General features: G+C 27.2%; 1 protein-coding gene across 1 annotated transcript; it reads left to right on the top strand.

Annotated features, from left to right (window-relative positions):
- Window positions 1-437: 437 nt before the first annotated feature.
- LOC135927396 (medium-chain specific acyl-CoA dehydrogenase, mitochondrial-like) lies at window positions 438-11,269 on the top strand. The gene is made up of 10 exons (XM_065463367.1): window positions 438-528; window positions 568-735; window positions 779-960; window positions 5,930-6,163; window positions 6,921-6,992; window positions 7,616-7,684; window positions 8,523-8,618; window positions 9,083-9,259; window positions 10,636-10,707; window positions 10,898-11,269. Exons 1-10 carry the CDS (start codon window positions 438-440, stop codon window positions 10,973-10,975), a joined length of 1,239 nt encoding a protein of 412 aa, XP_065319439.1. The 3' UTR covers window positions 10,976-11,269.
- The last annotated feature ends 3,335 nt before the right edge of the window (window positions 11,270-14,604 follow it).

The following is a 14,604-nucleotide window of genomic DNA, read 5'->3' as shown; positions in this document are numbered from 1 at the left end:
AAATTTTTAGAGGGATAATTAAAAAAGTATTTTTTAGAACCAAGTAATAAATATTTGAATTATTTAAACACAAAATTAAAATATATAATGATCTTATTTAAAAATACCAGATAGCAAATATTATACAAAAATTTGATTAATTAAAAAGAAATAAGTTAATGAAAGTGAAAGGTGAAGTATTTAAATAGAATTTTATATTTATTTCAAAAATGGCAATACATAGTGAGATATTTTTATTATTAAAATATTCTACATAGTAGCGTTATTGGGGCAAGCACATAAGCTCGAGCCCCCTAAAAAATTTAAAGAGCCCTATCCAAATTATTTATTATAATCTACTCGATGCAAAGTTTAGACACACCCGAACCCGATTGGGCATGATATAGCATTAGCTATAATAATTGTAATAATCTTCTATAGGTAATTATCCATTCATAATGAAAATCATATGTTCTTCGTTAAAGACCAATTTTAAAATTTTGAGATTCTTTTCTGCAAATAAAGGAACTAAAAAAGAGATTGGATTTGGTATAAATAATTAAAATATATCGATTATTTTGTATTTAGATTTGAATGATGATCAGAAAGAATTTCAAAACTTAGCCCGAAAATTTTCATTGGAAGAAATTATTCCCAAAGCCTCCCATCATGATAAAACTGGTGAATATCCTATGGATATTATAAAAAAAGCTTGGAAACTAGGCTTTTTAAATGTTCATATACCTCAAAAATATGGTAGATAAAAAATGTTTAATAATATATTACAGTTAAAAGTTAGGTGGAAGTGAATTAAGCTGTCTTGATGAATGTATTACTGGGGAAGAACTGGCTTATGGATGTTCTGGGATAAGTACTGCCATTTTGGCAAATAGTTTAGCAGAAATGCCTGTGATTCTTTTTGGTAATGAAGAGATTAAGAAAAAATATTTAGGACGTATGACTTCTGAACCATTATTAGCAGTAAGTAGGATTTTTTTTAAATATTGCTTATCATTATTTAATCCTTTAACTTGAGTCATGTTAAAATTAATAATGAAATATTTAATATTCATGATTGTAGCATCAAATCTTTAATCATTTAATATTTTAATTTTAGTTCTCTAGTTTTTAAAATATATATCATTTATGTGGGGCTTAAATCTGATAAATCCCATAAGAGTACACTTGTAACTTAATTTACATTTTATTTTGCTTTAGAAAACATTTGTTTTTATATTGACTTATTTTTTACTTTAGAGTTTACAAATTTTCTTTTTATAAAATTTTGTCATTCATAATAATTATCCTCAATATTTTTTATATAAGCTTGATAAATTTTAAAGAATAAATGTTTTATAAACTTTAAGGTTAGAATCATAATTAAAATAATAACAATTAATGTCTATCAGGGCCCAAAAGACTGTTTACATAAATTTTTTTCATGAGATTACTAAAGTGTCAAGATTATTTTATAATATTGTGTCTTTATTTAAATAATCAAACATTGTATTCCAAATAATTTCAGCTAAAAATAAATATTCTATCAGATAAATTTTAAATTGTTTATTAATATTTTTGGGATAGACTATTATAAACAACAGGGGGTGTGAGTAATGACCTTTGATGCTCGTAATTCCTTATTTTACTGCTTCAAGTCAACCAGATACTCTTTTCTAGGATTGTTTGAGAGCTTTCTTTAAATCGTGAAAGACCATATGGAGATAATTATTTCTATCCCTCTATTTATCCCTCATTTATTTATTTGCATGGATTATATCATTAATTCATCATCCACGCATGAAGCCAAACTGTCTTCCATATTTTATGTATCACCTTTTTTCTATTAATTTTTTGTTAATTTTAGTCAGTAAGATATTGGAACTAGATCATTGCCTCCATTTTTAAGAAATCTCTTAGCTCCAATATTTTTTTTGTAGAGTAATGTGAGGCAATGTATTCTTTCAACTTCCCCTACCTTAAGACTTTCTATTCTTCAAGACTTTATGTATTTCATATGATATTTCTTGATCAGTTATTATATTATCGCATCTTGACATAGTGGGTGTTCATCTAAATGTAATATATGAGGATTAGAAAACTCATGGAAATATTTTTTACATCTATTCATTAAAACTTTTTCCTTATCAGTTTTCCTCAAGGTTGGGAAGCAATTAATTACATGCTAATTCCATAATTACAAGCCATTTTTTGTAATTATTAACTGTTATTAATTTCACCTTAAATGAAGAAGTAGCAATTATAATTACTCACATTATTTTTCAGGCATAATTCATAATATTCCTTTTCTTATTTAATTAATTTTTAAGAAAATTTATATTTTAAACTATTAATAATTGCAAAATTTCATTCATATTTTTTGGTGGAAACATAATGAGTGATTTTGAATCTGAAAATTACAGAAATAAATTGTCAATATTATCCAAATTTTTATCAAAAGCAAATATTCAACAAACTTTACCAGAATTTTGTTTTTTTAAATCACCCAAAATAAGTCATCAAGTGGCTAATGATTTAATTGTAAATTTTGTTATAAAAAAATCGAAAGCACTGTTGTCATCAGCACTCGTTAGACTATTATTTAGCTTTGCAACTTTACTGAATAAGTATTGTATAACACGTTTAAATAACGATCTGTTTGAAAAATAGATAAAAGTTTGTTCGTTTTTTTTAAAATAAATATTAACTAAAAATATATTCAATATCATTTGTTGATAGGATAGTAAAAGAACATAAAATTTTAATGCCCATAATATCTTTATTTGGACATCATAGATCTTACATTTTGTAACACAGAATTTGATTGCATTTCATAGCATCAAAAATAATAATCTAGTCATATGATATTGTAATATTGAACGAGTAAAACCTTTATATTTTTCAAACAGGAATTTTTTATTAATAACGAGTAAAATTTTATTATAATTATATTTTATACGCTATTCATTAAAGTTTCTCGTTATTTTTTGTGATTATTAATCGAATCCTACTTTAATTTTTTAATATATAAGGAATTGTAATTATGAAATTAGTAATCAATTATCCTTTTTACCGTTTTTAGAAAAGGAATTAGTGTAATTGTAATTAGGAATTAATAACAATTTTCGAGTAATTATGCCCATCCCTGCTTTGCCTATTTTATTTTAATTAGTGCTTTTAAAAATTTTAATTTTTTTTCCCCGAATGCTTTTTATAAATCTTTCGCTTTATTTATTATATACTAAAGGGGCTACGCCTCCTGCAAAGGAAGCTGGCCCCCAGCCGGGTAAAGAGGGCGTGCTTCGGCCTCTTCGGAGGACATTGGATTGGGTTGTGAAAGTAGTGGGTTAGACATACTAAGGGGAATTATTGTATATTTTTAATAATGATTTGTTTATTTTAAGCCTGTTCCAGACACCCTTGCACCCTCCCTAAGCCAATCACGATATTAGCCTAACCCCCACCACCACCCTCTCGTATTCAAAAATAAGGAAATCAAAAAGAAAATCTAGAAATACATAGCGTCATCAGAAATTCTTCCGAATTCAAGTTCGGTTGGATCAGGAGGGCAAAATTTTTTTTTATAAGAAATATTATTGGGACGGGCCTAAAACAAAAATCAAATTATGTAAAACCTTCTATTTTCTAAGTTAACATAAAGATTTTTTTTAAGTGATTGATATTTCATTTTTTTTAGATGTTCAATTGGAAAAGGCTTAGCTAACTTAATTAGGATTGTTTCACAATTTCAGCAGGAGATTAATAACGACAGGGCATTAAAATAAAAGGCAAGGAAAATATTCCTATAATTAAAATAATAGTTTATTTATAGCTGAATTACTATATATACGTATAATAGTGGAATTGGTTATGCAAAAACTTTCTCGCAAATCTAACATTATTACATAAAAAGTTATAAGTTTTCTTTTTTATAAACAATTTTTTTTAGAGGAATGAAAAAAAAATGTTGGTTGTCATTATAAGCTTTCGAAGGACAAAAATACATTATTTTTAAAAAATGCTAGTTATTCAAAAATTTTGACACATCGCACAGTTGTTTAATGAATTTTTCATAACGATCACGTGGACTGAGCTAATGCGATTTTAATTTTTATTTTAAATTGCGAGCACTAAGTTCATGAGACCTAGAATCAGCTGTAAACATGATCATTACATCCCCCCCCCCTTTCTCTATATTTAATAATATGGTAGTCATACTTATTAAAACTTTATTTTGACACGTTGAAACCATCTATTTTATCACTCTTTAATTTATATACCTTCAAAAATGGTAAACCACAATTAGTTTAACGGAAGAGAGACGAAAAGAAGGAAGGAAAGAGAGAGAGAAAGAAAGAAAAAAAAAGGCGATTTTTTTTAAAATATTATTTTAGAATGTTAGCCTTTCTCGTATTTAGTTTTTTAAAAAATTAAAATATCGATTTTTGCCATTTTTATTTATCTAATTATTTTTATAAATAAGTTTAAAAACAAGTTTACTTTATCTTTAAACAATTCGATAATATCTCAAAGAATGTTTATCGAAGTTTTTTTTTGAATGGACAAAATAAATTAAAACAGGTAACTGAGTTTAAGAAGTTGGATTGAAGGGTAAAATGTTATGGTGTTAGTGTTAAGTTAATAAAATCTATAGATAATTTAGTTTATAGCTACTATTTAAATAAGTATATACAAGAAACCCCTTTCAATACAATTACCTGTGTCATAGATAATTAAAAATAATTTTAGATAATTCATATAAATTTTGGGAGATAAATGTTTTTTTGGGGAGGATCATATATTTGTTTTTCGTCATCTAATTTGTCAGTATTCTTTTATTAATTCCTTAATTAATTCCTCTAGGAAAGGTATTATTTGTAATCCACTTGATTACATTTATGTTACTAAATTTATTTTTTTTTTGAAATCTCTTTTGGCGTAAGAAATTTTGCTAAATATATGGGATGACAGGCCCCTTTATAAAAAAAATGGTAATAATATTTTATATTGTTAATTTTATTTCTAATGTGGATTTAAAAACATCTACGAATCAAATACTAATAATAAAAGGGAGGGAAACGATGGAAAGAGTAGGTTCCCAAACCTTCTGGAATCGTTCACTTATCCTGTCTGATTAGAAAAGCCCAGATGGGCTCACAAACATTCCTTGGTTTAGAGGAAATCGCCTTATTTGGGATTTCACTTGTGTCTCCCAATTTTACTCTAACCCAAACATCGATCCGCTTATTACATCATCTGAAAGGTCAAAAATGAGAAATTATCACGACTTTTTAGATTTTCACTTTATTCCAATAGGCATTTCTACTAATGGAACCTTAGGCCCTTTGTGGGCTATCATTTTCTTAAGATTTTAAGCAAAAAAATTTCTCAAATTAATGGTGATCATGGATCCTCTTTACAATGATAAAATCAACTCAAATCATTGTGTTTCGAAGACACTATCTTAGTTTCCTCGGATCTCAATGGGATCTCTTTTTTCCATCCCCCCCCCTTCTTATTTGTTTTTTAAGTATATTTTATTTAAATAAATATTCCAAAATGTAGCCTGTTATATATATAACTTTCTTTTTCTTTATGAGGTTAGCTTCTAGCTGTAGACAAGCTTTTTTTTAAAAAGTAGCTCTAGCTATCTACAGCTCATCGTATGAGAATTAGATTATTCTATATCCACATTTTGTCAAAATGACATTTTTTACACAAATCAATTTTTTTTTTATAATTATACCATTCTATTATCATTAAAAAATCCGAAATATTTTTAAAATAACTTATAACCATCCTATTAAAGACAATAGAAACTTAATTTTTTTAAATTTAAAAAGTGGAGATAGAATATTCTAATTCTCAAGCGACGAGCTTTTGAAAGTGTTCGAGATATTATTTTCGGTTTATACTTCATTATTATATAAATTTACGTTTCCTCATCATGTAGGCTTATTGCGTAACCGAACCCGGAGCGGGTTCCGACGTGGCGGGCATACAAACCAAGGCCGTGAAAAAGAAGGACAAGTACATACTGAACGGCCAAAAACTGTGGATAACCAATGGCGGCGTCGCTAATTGGTATTTCATTCTTGCCAGAACTGATCCTTCGGCTCCCGCTAATAAAGCTTTTTCCGGTTTCGTAATCGATTCGAACACGCCTGGCATAATTATCGGGAAAAAGGTTTTTTTTTAATTTTTCTGTTTCGGGTTTTTTTGCAATTAGTGGAAGAGAAGAATTACATAAAGTATACTCCGAAAAAGGTTCTTAAGACTGTGACCAAAATATCAAAAAAATTTGATTCGCAAACTTTTGAAACCTTATCGAAAAAAAAAAGATATAAATTCTTTTTTATGTAAAAATAAAAACATGTCTAATATAAAATTTTGAAGATTTCAAAAACTTAGCGTACCATTTCATTAAAATCTTTAACACTTCCGAAAGTTTTAAAAACTTCTCGAATTTTAAAAAGAAAAGGATTTTGGACATGACCTAATAAGATTTTTTTGAACATTAAAATTTCCTATGAAATAATTACTATCCAATCCCACATAATAAATATTTTTTAAATTTAAAAGCAGATATCTACAAAGTTGCTTAAGGGCGATAAATAAAACATTATTATTATTAGATCCATTTTTTAAAAAATATTTTCAAAAATGAAATTTTAAAATAATTCAATGGAAATGCGTTTGTTTAAGCTGGTAACGAGCTCTTTTTAGCCGATATTTAATTATAAAATTTTTTAGCCAAAATAATATCACGTAAACCTCGAGATTTCGTTATATAGATTGTCCAAACCTTTTCTTCCGCTATAAGCTAAATCTTCAAGATTGCCTAAAATATTTTGGCTAATTTATTAAAAAAATCGAGCCTTTAACAATACTAGTTTTAAATAAAATACAATCATTTCTTAAATATCAATATACAAAACTCTAAGGAATTGAACATGGGTCAAAGAGCTTCCGACACACGTGCCATAACTTTTGAAAACGTAGCCATACCTCAAGAAGTTATAAATTTAATATGTATATTTACAGTGAAAGAGCCGCCATTTAAATAAGCTGATCAACCAAGATTATTGATCCCCCAGATAACCCAGTTTTTGAAATTTATTTCAGATTTTTTTTTGGGGGGGGGGGGCAGGAGTTTGGTTGAAACTTTATGTATAAATTTTTTTAAAGTTTTTTAGTTAAACATAAACAGTCGCTACAAAATATTTTGGGTTACTTCTTAATCGATAAAAATAATTGCTATCATGTCATTTTTGTAACCTCCCCCCCCCTCAATACTCACATAATTATCAAATATGCTTAAATCATGACATTCCTGACCCTACCCTACCGACTGGCAAATATTATCTACAATTATTCTTATAGCATGCACTTTTATATTTGTTGACCTCGAACCCTTCAAACCCACTTGAACCCGAACTACCTGGTACAGAGATTTTTCACTGAACGCTTTTTTTAGAGGTTGTACAGCCATTTTTTCTATGTGAATAGGGAAGAAGAGACACCATAAAATTTTAATTTTTAAAAAAAAAAAATTAATTCCACGAAATAACCAGAATTCGCTTCTAGAATTTTTAAAAATCTATTTTTGCATATTAAATTTTTATAACTCTTTCTTTAGAATATATTAGGGGCAGAAGGAATCGGCTTTAAAATCGCTATGACCGCTTTTGACAACACAAGACCACCAGTTTTAATAAAATATATATATATAATTTGTAATTATTATTTTATTGTCGGTGATTGACTTTTTTGAGTTATTTTGGGTTTGTCGATGTCAATTATTATTTAGTAAAACTAGTGATACAAAATCTCGCTTTATTTGAGCCGATATGGCTATCTCAATATTTAGTCAGTAAAATATGCCTCGAGATTTTGCTGATAGATGTCCAAACCTTCGTGCTATCCATGAGCAAAATCTTCGGGGTTGCGTTATATTTTTCTGGACAAAATACTGATTTCACCGTTTTTTAAAATTGGCCCAAAATAGAGCGATTTGCATCGCTAATTATAACATTCCGCGGAATAGATACATGATCGCTCATTCATATATAATATTGTGGATTTGCAATTATGTGCTATTGACTTATAGTTTATAAAGATATTGAATCATTTAGAATAAAAGTTTGACTATCACCTTTGCAAGATTAAACTTTTGTTACACTTATAAATCTGCTATTTATCTTTTACCGGTACCATTGGCCAATACCACAATTTTTGAATGAATTGTTTTACTTCTACTTTTTTTAAGGGGGGGGGGGGGTGAGTTTGCAGTTTAAGATAAAACATAAAAATTCTAAAAAATAATTTATATTTATTTTTTTAGTGCAAAAATTGGCTTCTAAGCCTTTTTAAAGCTTTAAAAATGAGCTTCAGTATTACACTTCCGCAATACAATACCTCTCTCTCATTTCATTGTAAAATTTATTAATTTATCGATAAAATTGACATTTTTTTGTCGTCATCTAAATCAAAAATTTCATAAATAAAATTATATTTCTTTAAAAAAAATTTCGCGGGGGTTTTAGGTTGCCATTGGTGCCGTAGGTTTGGCGAGAAGAGCCTTCGACGAAGCTAGTAAATATGCTACCGAAAGAAAGGCTTTTGGAAAGCCAATAGCCGAGGTATATTACTATAGGATCTTATTAATTTGAACCCTATTTTATTTACACTCACCCTTTCCCTTAGAGAAAGATTAATATAGTTATTTGTTCAAGACCTCCAATAAAATATATGGCCGAAAACCCGACCTAATATGTCTTTCCCCTATAGGAGGATCCTGGATTCACCTATGATGTAATCAGTAACTGGTTACTTTCCAGAAGTAACTTTTAACAACACTCGTAGTTTAAATGGTTTAAATTTAAGATAAAAAGATAAATGGTCAAAAAATTTGATAATTTATGTAGAATTGTTTTATTGTGTTATTGTGAGTGTTCAATCAAGATTAGAGATCTTTACATCCCGGACTGTAAAATATTTTTATACTCAGAAAGAATTTAATTCTTTTTTTTGACTGGCACCCGCTATTTATAAAAAAATGCTATGTCCTTTTAACATTATAATCATTAACCAAAAACACCTAAAGCATCAAGCTATCGCCTTTATGATAGCCAATATGTCCATAGCAGTCGAGACTTCCCGATTAATAACCTACAGATCTGCTTTTGAAATCGATTCGGGTCGTAGAAATACGTTTTACGCTTCAATTGCTAAGGCATATGCCTCGGATATTGCCAACGAATGCGCTTCTAATGCAGTTCAGGTGCGTATTCGTATACAATATATTATATAAATTCAAAACTGATATTGGAATGTTTATAACTTCAAAAATAAGGGCAAATTGGAAGGAAAGAATAAATACAATAATTTTAGGACACCCTAATTAATTATCTTATAGTGTTATTAAAAAGCCCAATAATTGATCGATTTTTAAATATGGCCGATCAAGTTTTTACAAAATAATAGATATGTAAGCCTCGATATTTTGGCAAACAGATGTCCAAACCTTTCTGCTACCTATTAGTAAATCTCCAGGCTTCCATTATTTTGGTTGTTATCTTAATCGGGCCATTTTTTTAAAATCGACCCACATCGGGATATTTAACAACACTAAACTTATAATATGGCAACGTTTGCTTAAATGTCTTAAATTCCTATTTATTCAACGGTATTCTTGTAATGGGAGTTTGTGAAATTTAACTCCCTTAAATATCATTTATATATCCAACATGAAGCATTTTTGAAACTCTTTTTGATTCAAAAGTCTTATTTACTTGTTCTTAAAGCACCATATGGGCACAATACCCATCCCTCCCCATTTATATAGAGTAATGAATTATGGTTATACCAACCTAGAATAATAAATTCTATGTGTAATATACACTTTATTTTTAAGTATTTTAGTTAATAAAATATAATTTGAAACTCTTTGTAACAAAATTTACAGTTTGTTTAAATCTATAGAAATGTAGAAACTTACAATAATTATAACATAAGATAATTTATTTATAGTGATAAATATAAGAATTATTGATAGCTTAGAAATAATATGAAAAAACCATAGAAATGTTAAGAACATCTCAAATTTATAACCTAAAATTAGATAATTTAAATAAATAATTGAATAATATTATGTTTAAAACAAAAATAAAAGGGTACATTTTTTGGTCTTTAAAACAATTTGCTAATGTGATTTTAGTGAATTTAGAAAATTTATTCCAAATATGATAGCTTAGAAATAAATAATCAAACACTGCTTATTATTGAAAATAGATTTTCACTCTTATAAATTAATACATGCCTTATTAGTACTGTTGTTAAACGGTTCGATTTGAACCGATTTTTCAAACTACTAACTCAATATTTTAGCTAAAAAAAATATTACCTAGGCCTCGAGATTTTGCTAATAGATGTCCAAACCTTTCTGTACCATCTATGAGCAAAATCTTCAGACATGCGTAATATTTTTATGGATAAAATATTGTTACCCATAGCATGCCTTAGAGATATGCATTCTGGGAATATTTTTTTTTCAAAAAAAAGTTATTTTTGATTTAAGTTGTTTGAAAGAAATGAAAAAACATTTGAAATTTTTGCCAACGAATTTTAATATTAAAAAAGATATAATATTTTTTTCAGATTTTTGGTGGGTGCGGATTTAACTCAGAATATCCAGTAGAAAAATTGATGAGAGATGCTAAAATTTTTCAAGTAAAATATTTTTTTTGAAAAATATAATTCATTAAATAACCTATCCTTTGCAGTTCTTATTAGAATTATTTCATAAAAATAGCATCCACTAAATTTTAATATTTTTGTAGACATTGTTAGAGTGACAATATTTAGATAATTTCTGAATAATATTTATAATTTGAATAAATTTTTTTTTTAAATTTCAAAGATTTATGAAGGCACGTCACAAATTCAAAGAATGATAATAGCTAGAGAAATCTTTAGTCGTATAAAAAATCAATCATAAAAAACTGAATTTCTGTTCAAAATAAAAATATTAATTGAAATTCCAATTTTTTAAATGCAGTTATTTTAAATCTTATTTAGTATTATATATCTCGAATAATATATACATTTTTTGAAATATATTTAATTATTATTTTATTCAAAATACCAAATTTTTATTTATTGTAATGATTCGCCTAAAAAAAAAATTTTTATACACATTTTTATATCATGCACAAAAGCTCATATATTTTGTCAAAGATTTATATATTTTGATTTATTTTATTTTTTTTGCTAATTTTTTTTTGAAACTTTAAGGGTTATTTAAAATAATATATATGATATATTGTGTTTTGACATAAAATTAAAGTCAGATTTAATAGTTTATTTATATTATAAATTATTAATGATATTAAATAAATAATTTATTTTTTTTTAATTTAAATAATAGTTACAACGAAAAGTATTTGGCTTTGTGTATAGACGGGTAAAACTGAGTTTGCTTTCAAATCTATTTTCCCGAAATTTCACTATCATCATGCGCATAGAATTTAAAAGCCCTATCACTCATACCTTTAATTAGTTCTCATAATTATAAACAAAATCCATAATTTAGATTTATTATCTTTTGCAACAACAATTTAAACCACGTCAAATCTAAGAAACAAAATATCTTCTCAAAATTTAGGAACCTGAACTTCTACTTAAAAAAATTCTTGAAATTGAAACCCTCTAGCTCAGTATCTAAACTCTGTCCAAAATATTTAAATCAATTTCGATATAGCTTGTCGTTAGAGCATTAGCGCCAAAAATGATTCTCATTATTACACTTGATAATTATTAAATATTTATCCTATAACATTGTCATTTAAGCACTATATCTGCTTGCCTAGCGGATAATAAAACATAATCTCTATATGAAACTACTATTTTTAGAAAAAAGATTATATGATCGACGAAGCTCTCTAGACTTCCATCTCCCCTATAACTATATAAAATAGTTTAATCAAAATGGATATTGACAGACGGTACCCCCCCCCTTAGATGTACTCCATTTTATAGGAACCAGATAACAAGTAAAGGGGGGGGGTGAGTTAAAGAAGAGACAGATGACGGACCAATCGTCCATTTTGTGAATAAGGATTCTGGTTATATTATTTTTCACTCATGAGATATTTTACTTAATGACAAAAAATATTGATATAGGTAAATATGAGTAGTTCGGTAATAAAAAAAATTTACCTCGGAAATAAGCATCTTTTGATTTTAACTAAACAAGTTAAGTGTTTATATTTAGGCCTGTGTGCTTATTTTTTTTTCAAGGAGATTTTTCTCCCGCAATTGAGGTTAATGGCCCGCCATTAAAATATTAATATAGACACTAATAATTTTTTTTTAATCCAAAATGGATATATTTTTTACCTAATATTTCCTTAAAACCGATTATAAAATTGTAAATTTACACCTCGTCCCAGATCCTCCAGTTCACGATTCTAAAATTTGCTAAATCTGGGAATCTGCTATAGAGGAACTATTCACTACATTCAATAGACTAATTTAATTTAGTAATCATCTGTCCCTAAAACTATGCACGCAGTCAAAATATGATATTCGGTTGATTCATATGTAGATTATGTAAGGGTTAGACTAGCTAATTTTGAAATAGTATAAATATAAAGTAATGCAAAAATAACTCCTCTCTTAAAGCGTATTACGATTTTAATGTTGTAAATTTTTATTGGTTAACTCTTTTTCTCTGGAAGAATATTTTTTTGAAGCCTTTTATGATTTCAAAAATGATTATTATATAGAAAATACCTACTCAAAATTAGTATATAAATAACGAAAAAACAATCAATCTATGATAATGATCGGTAAAACGCTACCCTCTATAGGTGTACCCAGGATCTTCCTATAGGTGGGGGAGGGTCACTATAAGGTTAGTTTTCCTCGATAAATTTTATTGGGAGTTTGTGAACCTTTGGTTCTGTTATATTTTTATAAAAATTATACTTTTTTTATATAAAAATGCATTCTAAAAATTTTGAATTGTATTATTTATTTTAAAAATTTATTAACTGCTTACAGTTATATATTGTATACATGGTGGGAGGTGTGTTTAGAGAAAATTCATTATTAGCTTTAAGTGATATTTGCTATTTAGGAGAATTGGTAAATTTTCGATGTTGTAGAAAATTTTGCCAATCCCTTGGTTAAACCTATGCTATCCTCACAAAACCATTAACTTAACAATATAGATATATTTTTTTTTGTTATTCTAGTATATTTATGCAAGTGTGATATATGGTAAATATTTTTTTATGATATAAGGTTTATATTTGTTCATATAATATTAAAATGTATAACCATAATCGATAAATTGATTAGTAAAGAGAGAAAAAAGATTCTTGCATGAGCTTGCAAGATTTTGATCTAATTTATGAATTAAAAAATCATTGATTTTTTTTCTATAAATACGATTATTAATTAATCTTTCAGAGCCAAAGTTTGTCCCAGATTATATAGAATCATAGTTTCCATTTCATTTGTTGTAAATTTTTTTTGATCATCATTGTTACTAATTTACTAGAATATATTCATGGTTAGTATAAATAACACCTTTGAATATTATTTTACATTTTGAAATCTCCTGTCTCAGTCAAATTAATCTATTTTTCTCAAATGAAATTAACTCATTTTAATCGGTTTCATTAAAGTGCATTCGACTCTAAATACTCTGGACAAGGTTGCCAGACCTTCTATAATGCATTATATATTATTTCAATTTCACCCTTTTTAGATAGCGTAATATTGGCATCAATTAAATTTGTTTTTGCAATTAATTAATTCTTATTATTATAGAAAAAAAATATCAAACCATATTAATTTAAAATAAATAATATTAATTAGAAAATGTAATTAGCGCATTATTATAAATTATCTGGTTTTAATAGTATTTAATAAATAATAATAAAATATTTTATAAAAACAGGCAATTCATTTCTTTGATAAAATTACTTATTAGTTTATCTTTAAGTGCTGCTATAATTTTTTTTTTTAAGTTTTCCATATAATATTTTTTTAAAAATATACAAAAATTTTATGGATTACATATTTGCCATTCTTAACGATAGTGACTCGACTGGAAATTTCACCTCTTTAGGCACTTATCATGAAAATCGGAAGGTTTCTAACTTATCCTATAAGATTTTACCTATCATCATAAATATATGGATTCCTGTTGGATTTGTGGGGAATGCACTAGTTATCTATGCTTTGCTGCCCATGACTAAAGGTTCTTATGGGAAAGCGTTTAAACAACTTTACAATGTTCAGAGTAGATATTACTTGATCTGGATTCATGTTATAAGTTTATTCATATGTATTGTCAGTGCTTTCAGGTTTTACTGGATCCTAATTGATCCCAATGACTGTTTTACCAGTGAAATGCATATTTTAGAAGCTGTGTTCATCGGTAAATGCAGACAAATTATATTTTATAATCTTTTGTTTTTATCCCATTTTTTCATGGTCGCGATGTCGGTAAGAGGCTTTATCGCCATCAAATATCCCATTTTTTACAAAAACCGATTCTTGGATGAAGAATCAAATCTGGACGGCTTTATAATGTTATCCATATTGGTGGCATCT

The sequence above is a fragment of the Gordionus sp. m RMFG-2023 genome, chromosome 3, assembly GCF_954871325.1.
Source record: "Gordionus sp. m RMFG-2023 chromosome 3, tfGorSpeb1-WG-v2, whole genome shotgun sequence".
NCBI classification, from domain to species: Eukaryota; Metazoa; Nematomorpha; class Gordioida; order Chordodea; family Parachordodidae; genus Gordionus; species Gordionus sp. m RMFG-2023.
The sequence above is the reverse complement of the archived record's forward strand: the minus strand, read 5'-3'. Positions and strand labels throughout refer to the sequence as shown.

Bases quoted from the DNA above. Each gene is read 5' to 3' on its own strand.
- LOC135927396 (XM_065463367.1), top strand. From the start codon at position 438: ATGAAAATCATATGTTCTTCGTTAAAGACCAATTTTAAAATTTTGAGA. The intron at 529-567 runs GTATAAATAATT...TTTTGTATTTAG, and splicing joins TAAAAAAGAGATTGGATTTG to ATTTGAATGATGATCAGAAA. The intron at 10,708-10,897 runs GTAAAATATTTT...TAAATTTCAAAG, and splicing joins GAGATGCTAAAATTTTTCAA to ATTTATGAAGGCACGTCACA.